General features: G+C 39.7%; 1 protein-coding gene across 5 annotated transcripts in view; it reads right to left on the bottom strand.

Moving 5' to 3' along the window:
* Nucleotides 1-11636, bottom strand: part of OTUD3 (OTU deubiquitinase 3) — a 52324-nt gene extending 40688 nt beyond the window's left edge. For 4 of the 5 annotated variants that reach the window (XR_012488566.1, XR_012488565.1, XM_074306054.1 and 1 more), the window contains exons 1-5: nucleotides 11005-11385; nucleotides 5080-5228; nucleotides 3522-3634; nucleotides 1967-2089; nucleotides 502-633 (exon numbers count right to left, since the gene is read on the bottom strand). Coding sequence is in view for 3 of the 5 variants with exons in the window: in XM_074306054.1 (XP_074162155.1) it covers nucleotides 502-633; nucleotides 1967-2089; nucleotides 3522-3634; nucleotides 5080-5228; nucleotides 11005-11216 (729 nt within the window). In the remaining 2 variants the exon portion in view is untranslated. Of the gene's footprint in view, nucleotides 1-501; nucleotides 634-1966; nucleotides 2090-3521; nucleotides 3635-5079; nucleotides 5229-11004 lie in introns of all 5 variants that reach the window. The other variant, XM_074306056.1, reaches the window with a different exon arrangement.
* Between the last annotated feature and the right edge of the window lie 7147 nt (nucleotides 11637-18783).

Below are 18783 nucleotides of genomic sequence, written 5' to 3' on the forward strand. Positions count from 1 at the left end.
CTATATACTTTACTCAACAGAAAATTCCCTTACTTTAATAATACAGAGCATTACCTCAGAGTATGTATCTAGAATGATCAATAAAGCCTTTCAAATAACTCTGGGGCAGAGCCAAATACTAGTTTAGTTGCCTAGTTTTAATGTAAAAACTTCCTTCTTTTTAAGAGATATTTTATTAATACCAAGCACTAATTTAAAAACCCACATATGTTATTTTATAATGAGAGCAATATCAACAAAATGAAAGGGGAATAATCAATGTTCATTAAAGTTGAAAAAAAAAATATCCCATCATATATCATTAGCTAAGATAATCCAGCAAGTATAGTATCATTAGGCAGGAATAAGAATTCTCATGAAACTATTTGGCACAACAAGCATATTTTTATCACAGAAAGTGGTAGGTCTCCTCAGTAGTACTAACATTATAAACTATGATCAACAAGAGCTATGTTCTCTAATATTGATTACAAAGTATTTGTCTATTATGCAAATACTAACTGAACATCCAGTTGCATTACAAACTTTCTGAACAGCATCTTCCACTTCATCTTTCAAGTCATCTTCAAAGTCATCTTCCTTTGGCTTTATCTTCTCTCTCTTATTTGATTCATCTTTATTAAGCATCTGAAACTAAAAAAAAAAAAATTAAATTTGGAGACAAGAATCATAGATATGGACTAATTATTGTTTTTATTGTTTTCTACAGAGACAGTTTGATCTCAAATAAAATGAAATGCATGAGAGAAAAATAATGAAAAACATAAGATATTTCAAGATCACTTAAATATAATATTAAGTGGGTCAACATTTCATTCAAACAAGGAGATTAAGATACACCCCCAATCCCATTCCTCAAAAAAGATATCTAAGTGCAGACACCTCACTGTTTCTGTTTAACTGTTTTTCTTGGTTACAATGAGGGAGATCTTTTCTTCCAGAAGCAACTCTGATGTATAAACAGAAGGCCTCAAAATAAAAAGATAACTAAAGCAATGGGGGGAAGGGAAAGAAGAACAGGATAATAAGAACTAAATGACTTGCCCAGAATCACACAGCTTAGTAATTGTTAAATCTGTACTCAGATCCTCCTGACTCCAGGGCCAGCTATCCCGCTAAGGCATTTACTAAATTGTTTTAGATATAGAGAACCCTCAGCCCTATCTATACCAAATAAACAATATCTATAGCTATTCTTTATGGTCCTAGAACCCGTAATATTGGTAGTGATGATTTAACATTAGGGGCAAACACTTCTCCCAATGAAGTGCCAGAAGCAAGAATAAAAGAATCCATCTTCATCTCTTCTCATTGCTCTAGGCCCAACTGAATTATAACAAAAGTGCTTGTCTATTTTTAGATATTGTTTGAAGACACAGATGATGGGAGAAACCCAACACTGTAAATCTTTCATCTGGTTCCTGGGTTCTGACTAAAAGTCAAAAACTCATGATCTGATATAGTTTCTATGCCAGTTGATCAATCCTATCCAACCATAATTTACCTAATCTCACATCCTTAATTCCATGAGGATGTTCCTACTCCATTTCCATAATCACAAAGAATAATCCACTCCTAGCTCCCTAAGACCTTTCACATACATAATTCACTCAGGAGAAGCATCAGGCCTTAATTTGCAAAGAAAAGGAAGCACTGAGTCACTATCTCTGGCTCTAGTCTACAGGAACAAGGTAAAGAAAATGCTACTTCATATAAAAACCAAAGGTGAAAGCAAAAGAATAACTGGTAGAGTGAAAATTTAGGTGAAGAGAGATCAGTTTAAGTACCATGTGCTTCTCTAAGAGGCAGAAAGCACTCTGGGGAGAAAACATTACCTGAACTCTGAACAAGAAACTCTCTAAAGCTAGCTCTCCATATTAGTTATTGAACTCCAAGAGTTCCCTCTGTTTTTCCTCAAGGGCTAGTATTACAATACTGAGGGATTTGAGAGGAAGACCATGCTCACGTCTGTCTGAAGATGGGCAGGTGCTTCTGAATTATCGTTGATTCTTCGAACGCTGTCATAGTGCTCGCCATAGCGATACGCAATGTGCAGCTCCCTGACGTTGGCTTTGTCCGTACCACGAATCTGAAAGCAAAGCAGGAAGAGATGTTGCTGGCAACACATGCTGAAACCCTGATCTACACCCAATACCCTTCAGTGACATTGCTTTTCTATGAGGGAAGAAGGACCTATATGCCTGTAGGAACCACTTCAGGAAGGCCACAAGAACTTCACATCAAGGAGAAATCAAGACTGGCTTTCAGTTACTGACTATTGCTATCTATACCTCTGACACTGCTAGAAATACATTGCAAGGAGGTCAAAGGAAGAAGGAAAAGGTCCCACAGACACCAAAATAATTCCAGATCCCCGTCTCTAACACTACACTAATAGCAAGCACTTAATGCCTGCTGAAGCTTTTGAACTGTGCTATCCCAGTCAAGCCCCAACTTTAAGAGCCCCAGCTTTCACACCTTTAAAATAAAGGTAATAGGGGCACCACCTACTTCTAAGGGGACTATAAGGAGAATGATTTTGCAAACCCTAAAGAAGAGCAAGAAGGAGCCAACAGACAGGAGAGAATGGACTGTCTAACAAAATGTAAGCTACTATTCTTATCAACAGTATTCGTTTTTATAAAAAAATCTTATCTTTTTTAGTGTACAGATAAGCCTTCCCTTTTTTTCTTATCACAGCAAAAAATGAAACAGAACTGGAATTTTATACATTGTTTAGGTACAGCAAATTGGCACAGTGGAAAGATTACTGGATTACTAAAGGCTATTTGTCCAATGGGTAACCCTAGGAAAGTTATGATAGGCTTCATTTTCCTGTAAAATGAGGATAATAACAATATCTTTCTCCCAGGGAGGATCAAATAAGTCAATAATTATATAATGTCTGACACATAGGAAGCACTATATAAATGATATCTATTGTTATCATTCCTAGTACTTCAACCCAGAATTGTAATAAAGAAATGTTTCACCTAACATCCTTAAAATCCTTATTTCTAAAAATTCTCCATAAAATAAATTTCTGAAATACTGCTATAATATATATGGTATGGCTCACTCTTTTCCCAAAGAACTAATTATATTATTCAAGCACCTCTAATTTTGATGGGTCTCAAAGTATACTTAACCCAATTTGAATAAATGCTTGTTGGTTAAAATTGACTGCTTATAAACTTCAGTAATTTTATATTACAATTCCATTCCTGTGCACTCAGATTAATTATCACAAGTTTTTCCTGTCTAAACCATCAATTACATTTCTGGCCACTATTACTTAAGACCCTAGGAAAAGTCATTTGACCTCTCATTGCTTTAGGTACTTAGGGGATGAAAAGTTACAAGGAAGATGCTGACCTGAACTAGAAGAGTTGAATTTTCTCATCTGAGGGTTCCTATACCAATGGAATTACAGTTCCAGTCCCTATCCTGCATTTACAGAAGCCCCAAAGCTAATTTATTTATAAAAGACTTTGCTGTGAATTTTCTACTAGGAGACTTACCTGCCACAAAGGGGCATTTAGCTGATGAATAACAACATTCATTTGATGATTTCTTGCAAAGGCTACAATTGCATCATTTCCAGCAAAAGTACCAGGTTTTGCCAAACTAGCAACTACAAGAAAATGGGAGAAAGATAAAGGTTTCAGAAGAAAACACTCATAATCCAAGCAAAGCTTCAGTAATTATTCTATTACACACAAAAACAAATAGTAGTGTAGAAGATTCATAAACAGCTATTGATCAAGTACATTTCTGGAAAGATATGCCTATACCAACCTGAATGCCTTATCTGAAATTCTTACAAAAAAGATGGAGACTTAATGTCATAAAAAGATTGTGACTTCTGAAAAAGAACTAGGGAATTCATACTCAGGTTCCCTAGGAGGAAATAAGACTCTGAGACTGAAGACCTATGTGATATCCACAGAAAAACAGAATTAGCAGTCAGTTTTTAAAATGCTAAGTCATTTTACTATTTTTTAAGCTAACTGCAGTTTTAAAATCATAAAATAACTAATTCTTGTGTTAATATTCAAAGAAAAGATTATTTCCCCTAATATTTCCCTTGAAATTTTAAACAAATATCTTATAATTTTACACAACATATGTTAAAGACTGGCTTTCAAATCTTTATCTGATACAGATGGAAGATATACAGATTCAGAATTCTTTCATCTTTGCTTTAACAGAGTCTTTACCTCAATTATTTTATTCTCATTCCTATATTCCTCCAAAGGACTATCAGGCATGTTCAGTAGCATTTTTTTCTAAAAATCATTTCCTAATCTACATAAAAGTTTCTCAGGAAATTAAACTGAAAGTTTCTATTCTCCATAGGGCCATAATACCAAACACAACAAGTTTCTCTGACGAAAAACATTCAGAATGCAATTCATGCTTGCCAAGCTACAAATTTATTTTGCAAAATGCATATAATTTGTCTAAACATTAGAAAATGACCTGAGAATTTTATCTAAGGTATGTCAGCCTAATGTGTAAAAACCGAAACATTCCAATAAAATTATGGCAATCTCCTCAGAATAAAAGGAGCTCAAACAACACAGTATTAAGTTGTAAGGGAAGTGAGTTGAACTCTAGCACCATTATAGGTTTAAATGTAACCTTGGATAAGTCACTGCTTCTCAGATGCTCAGTTACAGGGCAGGCTCTATAAAAGGAAGAGATTGAGAAAAGTGATCTCAAAAGTCCCTTCCAGTTCTAAATAGATCTTATGAGGGACCATTATTACAGATCACTGAGCAATATTAACTGTACATTTAAAGGATTACTTTCTACCTTTCAAATTGGAACAATCTTTAAGTAAAAAGAAAGCCACAAGATCTGCAGTTTTTCTTCTCATTTTAGATTATAAGAAGTAAAAGTTACAAATCACAAAGAAAGGCTTATTTGAGAAGTACAGTGATATTTCTTAATTGACATTCATTTGGGAAAAAAATTGCTTTTAAAGAATCATTTTGGACAATACAGTGGAGGCTGCTAACAAGTATAATTACCTAGTGCATTTGTCAAAGAGGATAGAATATCCCACTGACCTACCATGTTTTTCAAAAGGAATATCATCCTCCACAAAGGGTTCAAAATCATCCCGCTGTCTTATCATATAGTCAACAGTCTCCTGTCTGTGTTTGAGGTGATTTCGTGAATGTCCCTCCAACTGATCACCAAGAGCTCGGAATAGACAATTTCTGCAAAGAAAGAAGTTTTGGTAAACAATATTTTCATTTTAATAAAGCAATAAAAAATAGCTAACAAATTAATTCTTATTAAATGAATCTGAGGGAAGCCTCCAGAGATTGGTCAATAACTACCCCATTTACACAGTACTTATAGATTTATGAACTATTTAACTCACAGAAGCCTTATGAATGAAGTAGGCAGCACAAGCATTATCATTTTCATTTTACATAAAAGGAAACTGAGCATAAGGAAGTTCTGAAAAAGAACTAAGGAATTCATACTCAGGTTCCCTAGCAGGAAGCAAGACTCTGAGACTGAAGACCTATATGATATCCACAGAAAAATGGAATTAACAGTCAATTTTTAAAATGCTAAGTCATTTTGCTATTTTATCATCTTAGCCAGTCCTAGGTCCCCCAGGTAATAAGTATCATAACTCCAATTTCAGAGCATTCTTTTTTTTTTTTTTTTTGCCATACTTACATTTTATTATGTAATATTGTTATTAAATCAATATTACCTATATTTTTATTAAATTATATGTCATTTTGAAATAATAAAAGATACTTCATTGTAAAATAATTAATTTTACTTTATTATATTATAAAGATATGTTGTTATATTTATAAAATAGCATATTCTTTTGATATCACATTATACCATACTATATCATATTACAGTTGATCATCATTTATAATATTATATGGAATATATTATTATTTTAATCCCATTACATTTCAACTTCAGGAACATTAAATAGAATTGTCAATTCAAATAAAATGATTCTTCATAAAATATAAAGTACCCAAATTAAATAAAACAAGAAATTTAAAAATGGATCAACCCAATCTCAGAAAATGAAAAATGAACATTCAGTAAATGAGCTATCAAAAATTTCAGAAGGAAGGAAATCAGAAGATTTAAAATTTATTTCTACTAGATATTTAAATATAGATTAATGTCTTTACTACAAAAATAATTTTAATGAAGAATTTTTTAAAATATTAATTTATGTTGATAAAACTAATAAGTTGCGAATGCCTAACCACAGAGGATGATGCATCTTGGATAATACAGACCTCCTTAGTACCCCCCAATTGTCTCAGAGCATTCTTAAAAAAAAAAAAAAAAAAAAAAAAAATTACCAACCTACTGCTCTTTGCCTTACACCATATGGTCTTAAGTGGATTTATAGAGAGTAGACTTATGGAAAGACTCTGCTATGCACCCAGGGTAAATAGGCAGGAAGAGAAGTGCTCATACTGCCCCCACAGATTACTTCACACTTACCTAATGCTCTAAGGTTTAGAGCCCTTTGAGGTATGAAATACAAATAGTATCCTTTGCATTTTGTGGAGGAAGAAAGTAATACTCAGAGAAGGAAAGTACTTGCTTGCAAGCACCCAGCTACCAAACGGGAAAGAATATGATCTACTGGCTCCAGAGTCACTATAATAGTAATAATCTCTCTGCCTTCTCCATCCAAAAAGACACAAGAAAAACAAAACCCATTACAAAATATGTATAATCAAATAAAACATATTTCTACAGCCATGTTCAAAATAAAATTAAAAAAAAAAAGAAAGAAAATATGACGAACTGCAGTCTTAAGTTCATTAGTTCTCTATTTAGAAGTAGAGAGATGTTTCATCTAGTGCTTTGAAATTTCAGTTGACCGTTATGATTGTTTCTTAGTGTTTGAAAGAACACTATCTACTTGAGGAAAGAATGCGGCACAATAGGAAAAACTGCACTTGGAAGCACAAGACCTCTGATTCTGAACCCCACTTACTAGTTATGCAGTCCTGGAAAAACCACTTAATTCTTGGGTGCCTTACTTGCCACATCTGTAAAATAAAAATAATGTTTTACCTCATAAAGGCAGAGGGAGGGGCCTAGATCAGATAATTTCTTCCAGAAGTTCATCTTCTAGACTCAAGATCTAGATTTCCCCCAAATCACCTTAGAAATAGTCTACATGACAACCCATATCCACTGCCCTCTTTCTGAACCAAATTTCACTAGAGGTTCTGTAACACAGCTATCTCATTACTCATGTTAGATAAAGCATCCAAAAGATAATTACTTATTAGATTCCAAAGGAGTCTGTCCAGCTAAATAGTTGAGAAACAAAAGCTCTTACATCTAGTCTGACCCCTAAGGAGAAAGAGGAGAAACCTATACAAGCGAACATTCATTGAACAAACAACATTCTCTTATGAAACGGAATGTCTTTTTTTTTCCCTTGACTCCTCACCAATCACCTGGGGATCAACAACATCTTGTCAGAGGAAAATCACTCACCTTGGTCTCTAGTTTCCAAATCCAAAATACTCCATCTGAACTTTCAAATCAATGAAAGATTAATCTATTTTCTTCTCTTATCACTAACAAAAAGGTCCCAATACCACAGAGATCCAAACAAGACAAGAACACAATCTCCAAACCTATGGAGTGTTGGCAATGAGTGGAATTAAACCATTTTGAAGCCTAACAGTAGCCCAGTCTTACTCCAAAGTACTTACTTTTCTACAATATTACTGTACCTAACAACAAGCCATGATTCCAGAGGACTGATGAAATATGCTAACAACCTACTGAGAAAGGTAAGATGGCTTGATAAGTGATGATCAAGTTATATTATTTTTGGACAAGGCTAATATGGGAAATTTGTTTTGCTTCACTATACATTTTTAATAATAGGCTATCGTTTTTCTTTCTTTCTTAATGGGGAGGAAGGCAGAGAGGATGGCAGAAAGAAGACAAAAGATGGTAGATTTTCACTGATTTTTTTAATAACTTTTCCCTAAAGACACTGGCTAACCCATGCCCAAGTATCATAAAATCTCAAATTACTAGCAGAGTCAGAACTAAAGGTTGACAAAATAAAGTAGCAGGAAAAGTAATGGAAAGCATGCAGGGTTTCATGTGATTTAAAACTTTCCAAATAAATTCAAAATAAATCTTCTAAATTATTGTTTTAAATATTCTAAGTATATATTTCTAACTAAGTTTTAATGCTAGCTGTTATGTCAATTCAGCAATGGTTTAAAATCTCCTCGGGATGTTAACTAAAAATACAATTATCAGACCCAGCCTGAGATTCAGTCAGCTCTGATTGATCCCTCTTACTAGTTCCCATCACCATCTATACCCATTGGAAGTCAAAGTTTTCATAAAGACGCTACTTCACTTTGCACATTTGTATCACTCACAACAAAGTCTAAAAATTTTCAAAGCAGCAGCTGATTTTTCTAAATTCTGAATTTGTTTGTCTTCATGTGATAATCAGAGGGTGCTCAGGAGTAGAATCAATAAACTATTAAATCACTACTACATGATAATGACAAAACAATTTATGCTAACACCTGTCACTTTCCCAAGAGAATTCCTTTAATAAGGCAAACACTGACAAAGCCCACAGGATGACCATAAGCCCTGTAATTCAACAGAATTGCAATTTTTTGAGGGCAAGGAGTGTTTTGTTTTTGTCTCAGAATACTGCACAGTGTTTTGCACAATAGGCACTTAATACAGAGCAGAAGGTTGGGAGAACAAATCGAGGAAGACCTTATTGAAGAGATGGATAAGTAAGATATCAAGAGGCAAAGAAGGATGAGAAAATGGAATCTGAACAAAGACAAGGAAGGAAGAAAGGGGGTCTTTCTTGGAGAACAGTCTAGTCTAGCTAGACTGTAAGGTAGGAGAACAAACTGGAAATAGTTTGGGATTACATCATTGAAAGCCTTGGACATGAGGTGGAAGTCTGAATCACAAGCCCCTTTCTTTACCTTTAAGACAAGGTACATGAACCCTGTTTCCACTGAATTTTCTTCTCTTGCATCCCATCCTTCTTGCACTCCTACAACCTCACCACCTGAGAGAAGAGGAGAAAGGCTCTGCCAAGATTTTTCCTGTTCCTATCCCATCCTTCTTTCTCAAGAGACAGGTTATGTTTCCCAAGTCCTTTCTTTGTGTCTCTTCCTGCCTTTCAGAGGCTTGTCCCACTTTCTATCCCATGATCTCTTATCCCTGAAACCACCCCCATCAAATGAGCCCTTGTATTTCTTCCTCTCACCTTCTTTTCCACTGTACCTAATCCCCCAGATCCCCTCCTCCCAATCCTTTAACCATTCCCCACATTCCCTATCCTCTCTCCCAAAACAGACTAAAATAAGCCCTGGACTGGAAAGCAAAAGACAGACCTACTTAGTTCCTGTGAGCCCCTTAGCAGTAACCTGACTTCTTTATGCCTTACTTTCCCACTTATAAGCAAGTTTGATGACCTACGATGAGGAAAACCATGGATATAATCCATGAACATCCTTCTTTCAAGGATGTGATCTCTTGCTACCCTCTCCTTCCCCAAAGTAGACTCCTTTCTCAGTAGGACAGTCCTCCTCTAGACTCATCCATCTTATCATCCAGAGATCTTTCTTCAGCTACCCACACTCTAACCACTGCCCCATCCTTCCTAAATCAATTCCCTTGCCACCTTCCTTCATTCTGTTCCCTTTTTCTGGGCTCACCTCACACAACCAATCCAACTTAATATGCAGAGGCCTAAAGCAAAAGGTTTGGAGTTAGGAAAATCTGGGTTCAAGTTCCCACCTATGACATATATTGTTACTTTAGGCAAATGTTTCGGTGTTCAAACAATTCTAAGCTGAAAAAGCCCATTATAAGGGCAGAGTGTTGGATTTTGAGAACTGCAGTTGAATCTACCTCCGATAGATCTCTATGATCTTTAGCAAGCTACTTAATCTATGCCCTCAGTTCTTCCGTGTAAAATGAAGAGGTTGATTTAGGTGCCTTTAAGATCCCTTCAAGTTCTAAACCTATGGTGTCAAATCCGTGTGAAGCTCCAAATTGTCTATCCCCAGGTCAGGTAGCCACGCCCTTTCTGACCTGCCACTCAATAACCTCCAATGGTTCCCTACTAGCTCCAGAATAAAGTATATAAGCCACAGTATGACATTTAAAACCCTTCACACCCTAACACTCGCTTAATCTTTCCCATCTTCTTATACATTACTCTCCTCAAACTCTATGGTCCAAACTTTACTGGATGCCTCGTCTCCCATCCTCCTGCCTTTGTTCCGTGACTTTCCTGCTTCCTCCGAGATTCACGGCAAACCCCCCTTTGTCCTTCTCTGTGCCCTTATCGCTTGGCACAGGCCTGACACGCACTCACACAGTTAAGTTTTAGTCAAAGCTAATAAAGTCTCTCCGACAGGAAAATTCTGGAGGACAGAAGGTTCTGCTAGTTCGGTGGGAGCATACTGTTATTTACATCCGCTTAAGGTTAGCAAAGTGTTCATTTCATCTGACTTTACCGTCTGGAATACACACCCATACAGACAGATGTACATACAAACCCACAGGCACACCCCGGGAAGTAGGTGCCCCATTTTACAGATGAGGAAACTGCGGCTGAGGAAGGTTATGCTTGCAGAGTTGATTTCCTCACTTCTTCACCTGCTCAGGTCTCCAACTCACACCTCGGCGCCCGCATCTCCCCGGTCCTCCAAGTGCACGCATCCTCCCTCCCCCGCCTCAGCTCCCTGGTTCAGGCGGCGTTCTCCCTCCCACCTCCTCCCCATCCCTCATCCGTCGAACCCCGGCGCGCGCCTCCCTCGTCCCTCCTCCCCGGTCCTGGCAGCGCGTGCCTCCTCCCTCCCTCCCCCTCCTAGCACCGGTCGGGCCCCGGCGCGAGCCTCCTCCCCCCACACCCCTCCCCTGCGCGCGCCTCCTCCCCCCTCCATCCTCCCCAGGCCTCCTCACCCGTCGCCCGGCACCTCGCGCAGCTTGAGCCCCAGGGCCTGCAGCTGGTTGGCGAAGCTGACGAACTCCTCCTCGCCGCCGGCGCCGGGCTCCGTCCGATTCCGCCGCTCCTTGGCCAGGGCTCTCCGAGCCGCGCGCTCGTCCCGCTTCCGCTCCGCCTCGGCCTTCCGGCCGCTGCCCGGCCGGCTCTTCACCGCCTGCTTTCGGGACATGACCCGGCCCCCGGCCCAGGCGCCGGGAGGAGGAGACGACGCCCCGAGCGCAGCCGACGAGGCGAAGCAGGCGGCGGCTGCAGCGGCAGCGGCGCCGGGGCAACGGCGAAGCAGCTTCTGCGCTTGCGCCGCGTCCCTCGAGCCTCTGCCTGGCAGCGGCTTCCAGGAGCCCCTGTCACGTGGTCCAACGCGCAGGACTCAGAGACGAAGGGGACTGAGAGCTGTGGGGAGAGCTAGAGGGGACCCGCGGGTCCAAGGATGTCCCTTCCGCCCCCTAGCGAGGAAGGAGAAAAGCCAAGGCCTGCGCTGCAGGCAGGGCCGTCTCCGGTTCTCCGGATCGATATCTTGTCGCGGGCCCCGAGGGCTCCCGAGGCCGGAGCGAGGCTGGTGCCCTAGCACAGTCCCTTCACTTTCCCCTCTCGGGCGGGAGCTCCGGGGGAGGGGGCGTGTTTTATGGCGTCCAGCCCGGCATTCTTTGCAGATAAGAATTCTGGGTGATGGAACCACTGCCTCAAACCCTTCCCGGAGGGAGGCACTGCGCTGAGCCGGGGACACAGAGAGAGGCTGGCCTGGCCTCGGCCGAGAGTGCCCACTGAAGGGGGGGGGGGGAAGTGTCCCGGCTAATGAAGTGAGAAACAGCGGGGGAGCAGCAAGCAACACTGATAGTGAAGTAATGGACCGAGGGGCGAGATCCCAGCACTTCGTCTCACTGAAACTCGTCAGTGAACAAGTGCTCATCAAGCGCCATCAGGCACCGCACCAAGGGCTGAGGGTAGTTTCTTGTCTGGACGTCATTCTAACCATAAATACTTGTTCTGATTCCGAGGCCCGCGTCGCCCCAACCAGGTGCTGTGAGACGTAAAACTGCCCGGTTTTTTCCCAGCCTCCCTCTCGTTGGCCCGGGGAAAAGAACAGCATAGACATTCTAGGATCAGTACAAGAGAATTAAAGAGTGCCTTAAGTCAACAGAAGTAACCACTGGAACTGGCTGAGTGCAAATGACCCGGGCTTAGGCCCAGGCGAGCTACATTTTTAATCGAGCATGTCGAATAAGCCTCATGTATATTAATTTCTTAAGGAGGCGACATCAGCCATTTTTGAACACATGATGGAGAGGGCAGCATAGAAACATCGAGGAGTGCATGTCATGAAATATTAGATTCTGGAAGGATCGATGGAAATTTTGAGAGGAGGAGGCAAGGTGAGATTATGAAATGTAATTGCTGGTTCTGGCCTCTGTAAAGTGCGTTTGTGTCCTCTCAGAGGGTGTGGCACCTGCTTCTTTCAAGAAATATAGAGCCTTCCTCCAAAATTCTGAAGCTTTCACTTCCAACAATATACCTCGGCCACATAGATTTCCCAGGCAATGAATAGCATTGGGTACTTGGAATCCGAAAGACGCACGAGCTGTGTGATCCTGGGAGCTAGGTGCCATTGTTATTCCCCTTTTACAGGTGAGGAAACAGAAGGTGGTCACAGCTGAAGCCCTGATTTATACTAACCACATGCACAGTAGATGAGACTGACTAGCAGCTAGACCTGTGACCTAAATTTTGAAAGAATTCAGAGCCTCCAAGGCAGAGGTGAGGAGGGAAAGTATTTCAAGCAGGCAGAACAAAGTGCAAAGGTAGGAAGGTAGGAAATAGGTAGAATGGGACCACATAGTAAGTGGGGGATGGGAGGAGGGAAGAGAACCATCTACACAAAATCTGTAAAGATAAGGAATGACCAAACGAACTTAATTTTTGAAGTAATAAGAAACCGCTAAAGTTTGTTGAGTGGGAAGGAGAGAAGGGTGACAGACATGGTTAGGCCTGTACTTTAGGAAATTCATTTTGGCTGCTGTGTTCGGTCATTACAGCAGTGTCTGACTCTCCATGAACCTACATTTGGGGTTTTCTTGGCAGACACTAGAATGATTAGCCATTTCCTTCTCCAGATCATTTGATAGATGAAAAAACAGACAAACAGAGGTAGGTAAGTGCCTTCCCCAAGGTCACACTTCCAGTAAGTGTCAGTGGCTGGATTTGAACTCAAGAAGATGAGTTTTCTTGACTTCAGGCCTGACACTCTGTCCAGTGCTCCAGGATACTATATGGAGGATAAATTGGAATCAGCATAAACTTAAGGCACAGAAGATCATCAAAATTGTTTCATAGCATCTAGTATGTGGACCTTGCCCTAAATTATAGCCCAAATTTGAAGCAGATTGTGGGTATCAAGTCAGAATCAAAATCATAACTCATGAGGTATCACTCGTATTTGTTTTGTCCTCTCAGAAGACACATCAGCTCAAAGCAAAATGTATTAAACAACCTAGCAAAATTCCCCCATACACACAGGAGACTATACGCATTCCCAAGCACCACATGAATCGCCAATGGGAGAAGAGTTGCATCCAGGGGTTCTGTGTGGCCAGTGGATCTATATGTAGTGCTGAGAATCTGGGTGGGAAAGGAGAAGAGTAACCATGTAAAGCTGAAATTTTACAAAGTGCTTTCATTTGATCCTCACCATAACCCTGTAAAATAATCATGACAGCTATTTATTAAACTTATTTTACATTTATATTTAAGGAATATAATGGGCAATGACTTGCCCTGGAGCATGTAAGAGACTGATTGTGATATCAAACCCCCAGGTCTTTCTGACTCTAGGTCCCAATCATGTGGTCAGTGCATACATACCCATGTTCAGGGCAACCTGTACCTCTGAAGGATTAGATCAGATAAAGCATTTATTAAGCTCTTACTATGTACCAGGTACCACATTAAAAGCACTAGGAATATGTCTTCTGGTGATACAAGCTGATTTTTTTTTTATGTTTTTTTTTCTGTAATGAACAGAGTCTTCTGTTGTTTGTTTTCTTCCACACTACTCTACTAGATACATTTGCTGAGCTTGATTTTTTTTCTGGAAATTTCCATGGACAATTAATGAGCACTTATTAAGCACCTACTTTATACAAGGTGTTGGGCTAAGCAACTGAGAATACAAAGAAAGACAAAGGATATTTTCTCCTCCCAACGAGCTTATAATCTAATGGGAGAGACAAGCAAAGTTGTATGTTATATTCAGAATACAAACACAAATAAATAGAAAATAATGTTATTGTTGCTGTTGTCACTTTCTGTTGGACATTTTTGCTAGTACTGCTGGTCTTTGGAGCTGGTGGCAGCTCTGGGTAAAGAAGAGAAGGGAAGGGACTTAGACTCTGGGGGTGGAACTGAGTTCAAAGCCTGCTTCAGATACCTAACAACTTTATAATTCTGCATCAAGCTATTTAAAGTGTCTCACTCCAATTTTATGACTCTTTTCCAGTCATCAGCAAGATGAGGATAAAAATAGTACTTACTCATGGGGTTACAATGAGAATCAAATGAGATAAAATAACTCCAGTTCTACAGAACATCCCAATGGGTCTGGTGCCTTGACCTAATAAGAACACTTTTTGATTTAATTACACAATCAGAAATGAGTGTTAATGGGGCCTCTACACATATGTGATTCAATCAAGGCCTTGTGTGAAAAATTAGGCCACGTAAGTATAGCATGGGGATGTCTTTGTGTGGCTCAAAGGGAAGCACATCTTTAGTTTCCCGTCCCCACAATCTTCTTCAGTGGAAACTTTCATTCCTGTCAAGAGGGAAAACAGAAGATTGGAGCTAGGACTATAACCACTCTGCTCCTCTCAGAGAGGTGGGATTAAATAGGCTAGAATTATATCTATCTGCTCCCTTACATATTGTTAGTCTGGATGTAGTTTCTAGACTGCTGATTCCTGTTTCTCAATAAGGAAAGGAAAGCCCTAACCTTTCTATCCAAGCTTGACTCTTCCCACCAAATATCAGTTACATTATGAACATACACAGGAAAATAGCAAAGAAATACATTTATCCAAGTTGAAAGCAAAATATGTCAGAGAAAGTATACACATGAGAATATATCAGATAATAGAGAGTAGAGTCACTCTCCCACTGAGAATCAAGATAACTCAACCCAACCAAGTGAATCCCAACCCTCATTCAAAGAAGGAATTCCCCAAAGTAACCAGTACTATATAGCAAGCCAGGAAAAGGTGAGGACTGCCAGCTCCTCTCATATCAACTTCTTCCTGGCGATTTAATCTCCCTTCAGAAGCAACCTTAAATGAGGTTGGAATCATTTATCTTCTCTTTCAAAGCTGGAGACTAGAAGCGCCCAAAGAATCTGTAGAATCTCAAGACACTAAAGAAAATGCTGACCAACTCCTCTCTTCCCCTCCTCCCTCCAAGAATGCAGGAGCACTGCTCTTTACCAGTGAGAAATAAGGACCACACCAACAGGCTTTGGAACTCTGGTCACAAAATCAGTTTGAAATGAAGAAACACTCTCAGAATGGATTTCTAAGGTTTCTGAGATTCTAAGTGTTTTCCAAAGGTTAAAGCAAGCATGGAGCAAGAGAAGACTGGGTGGGAGGTGGGAGGAGGAATTTTGGTATGGCAGAAAAGAGAGAGAGTGATGAGTCACAAGCTCAAAAGGTATCTCAGAAAACAAAACCCAAGGAAACTCTCAAGAAAAGATCAGCTATTCCTCCAAATCTGTCTCCCAGTATCTGTCTATTGACAGACACTCTAATGTAATTTATTATTTATTTATCAAAATGTTTTCAGTAGGGGGCAGCTAGGTGGTGCAGTAGGGAAATAACAAGTCAGGGCATCAAGTCAGTGCATTATGTGAGTAGGTATAATGAAGGTTTTTAAGATTACATGCGGCTGTTCTTGAGTGCACTACTGGTTATTAAACTACTATTCAAGAAATTGTGGCCAGAGACCTTTGAAGGCCTCAGAGTAGGCAAGCCGGGTAGAGTTGACACTGCAAAGGACAGTGGTCAAAGGTACTCTGTTGGGCCTAGGACAGACTGGTAATAGTAATGCCAGGAGTGCATGTTACAAATTTATTATTTATTTATCAAAATGTTTTCAGTAAGGGGCAGCTAGGTGGCGCAGTGGATAGAGCACCAGCCTTGAATTCAGGAGGACACAAGTTCAAGTCTGGTCTCAGACACTTAACACTTCCTAGCTGTGTGACCCTGGTCAAGTCACTTAACCCCAGCCTCAGGGAGAAAAAAAAAAATGTTTTCAGTAAGGGGGTGTTTTATTCTATTGAGTCAGATAGTTTGGGAAAAAAATAAGCAGTATCAAAAAAGGGGGGAGTTCTATTACCTTTAAAAATCTGCTTTTAATAACCCCAAAATTTTCTCTGAAACAAATCTTTTTTTTCCCCTTTCTGAGGCAATTGGGGTTAAGTGACTTGCCCAGGGTCACACAGCTAGGAAATGTCTGAGATCACTTTTGAACTCAGGTTCTCCTGATTGTAAGGCTAGTACTCTATCCACTGCGCCACCTAGCTGCCACCTAGCTTCCACCTAGGTGCCTCCCTCTGAAACAAGTCTTAATCTTGATCTTTAATATCTTAACTTTTTTTCCTATAATCTCCAAAGTAGCTCAGTTGTAGGTTACCCAAAGAGCAATGGGAGAAGATGAGTATGAGCAGACTACTGCATATTCCAAAATAGGAGAAGCTGAGTAAAAAATATCATGGGGGAAATGTGTGAGCAGAAAATAAAGCCAGCCATCACTTTAAAAACAAATGGACAGCTTCATGCCCCATTTGACACAATGTCAAAAACCTCTTCTGCACAAAACTTCCCAAGAGCAAAGGAAAGGGATCCACACAATGAGAAAAATGTGAATCTATAACACTGAAGCAATATTGTATCAGTGAAATCTTAAATGCATCAAAGTTTACAAAGCATATTCGCTACAGTAACCTTCTGAAACAATTGTTAGTGTTACCATTCTCATCATATAAGGAAACTGGCTCTCAAAGACATGAAACAGTATCCTCAAAGACAAATAGCTACATAGTATTGGAGTTAGGCATCCAAGTGAGTTCTTCTAACCCTAATTCCATTTTTCTTTCCATGACATCTCCATAATCCTGGACACTATGATACTGATGTTGTGTAACTTTTAGGGAGGATGTAGCAATAATCATAATGCTACCTGGCTTTGGGAGTGCTAGAGTTCTACAAACAGTGCTGTAGTAATAAATTTTCTGTGCAACTCCACTTCTAAGACACAGAATTCAATACTCCTCAACTCTACCTCTAAGACCAATCTTCAATTCTACTCTAAGCCATAAAATTAGCATACCAGTGACTTAAAGCACCTGATCTTTCTATGATTCCCTATACATTTATCTTCTTGCTTCTGGATAATTCTTTTGGAATTTAGCCCACCTCAATTTACATTATTACAATTATATTAAAGTTTCTCTTGAATTGGAGAGGGATCTAAGCCTGCAAATTCTTTTGAGATACCTTGCAACAGTGGTTGGGAACCCCAATCTTTTGGGAGTCTCCTTTGAACCTCAAAATTTGATGGTCTCCCCTGGATTCACCCCTCTTTGTCAAGGTAAGCTCCCCACATTCTTTTCTTCCTCTAGCCTATAACTGGGACACCCTGAACATCCAGAAAGAATTGTCTGGGTCATCAAGAGCTCCATATGGTCTTGGGAGTTTTTGCAATTTGTGGCATAATTCCCTACTAACTAGGAAACCTCTACCATCTTTCCACCCTCCCTAGAATGCTGAAGGAGGCAAGAAACTATAGGGATAGAAATTTTATGGTTTTTGGCAACTGTCTGGGAAGAATCCTAGTGCCCTTGGCAGCACCAAGCATGGCAATGTGAGGTAGGAAAACCAGTCAGCCTCTGCATTTGTTAAGCCCATCATTCTCTGTTATACTTACAGAAATGTATTAGCTTTGTAATTTATGGCAAATTATTTTATCTCTGCCCAGTTTTCTGATTTGCAAAGAGAAATAATTATGGTTGTTGTGAAGATCACATGATTACAAAAGTGCTTAGCATAAAGCAAATACTATATGGATGTTCACTGTTTTATAGGATTGTAATTGCTTCATATTTGATAACATTATATGGGTTTTTAGATGTGACCAACATACAATGCCAATGTTGAGGTAAATGGTGTGTGTGTGTGTGTGTGTGTATGTGTGTGTGTGTGTGTGAAGTAATTTGGGAGCAAATTAAGATTACCACTCTGGCCTCCCTCTCCAGGACTGGGAGGATAGTGTATAGAGGAAAGAGAGTCTCTTTCTCCCCCTTTCCCTCCTTCCTTGACTGTAGCAGGGATTCATGGAGGAGAGAGAGAGACAGACAGACAGAGAGAGAGAGAGAGAGAGAGAGAGAGAGAGAGAGAGAGAGAGAGAGAGAGAGAGAGAGAGAGAGAGAGAGAGAGAGAATATGCTCAGTTAAAAGTAGTTTTAAAGGAGCTTTAATGAAAGCTCTCTAAAGGGATATATAAATTGTTATTCATTTGTACTGACAGTGTTAACAGAAGATTTAAAAGTTTGAAAAATTAAGGAAAACAAAGCAGTTTGCTTCTACTTTAAAAATCTGGGGGCCCTGTCAGTAAAAACTGCCACCTAATCCTTTCCTGGCTCACAAAAACAGAAATAGTTTGCATGAATTGGAAAATAACTAAATGATAACTTACTTTGAT

This window comes from Sminthopsis crassicaudata, chromosome 3, assembly GCF_048593235.1.
Source record: "Sminthopsis crassicaudata isolate SCR6 chromosome 3, ASM4859323v1, whole genome shotgun sequence".
Taxonomy (NCBI): domain Eukaryota; kingdom Metazoa; phylum Chordata; class Mammalia; order Dasyuromorphia; family Dasyuridae; genus Sminthopsis; species Sminthopsis crassicaudata.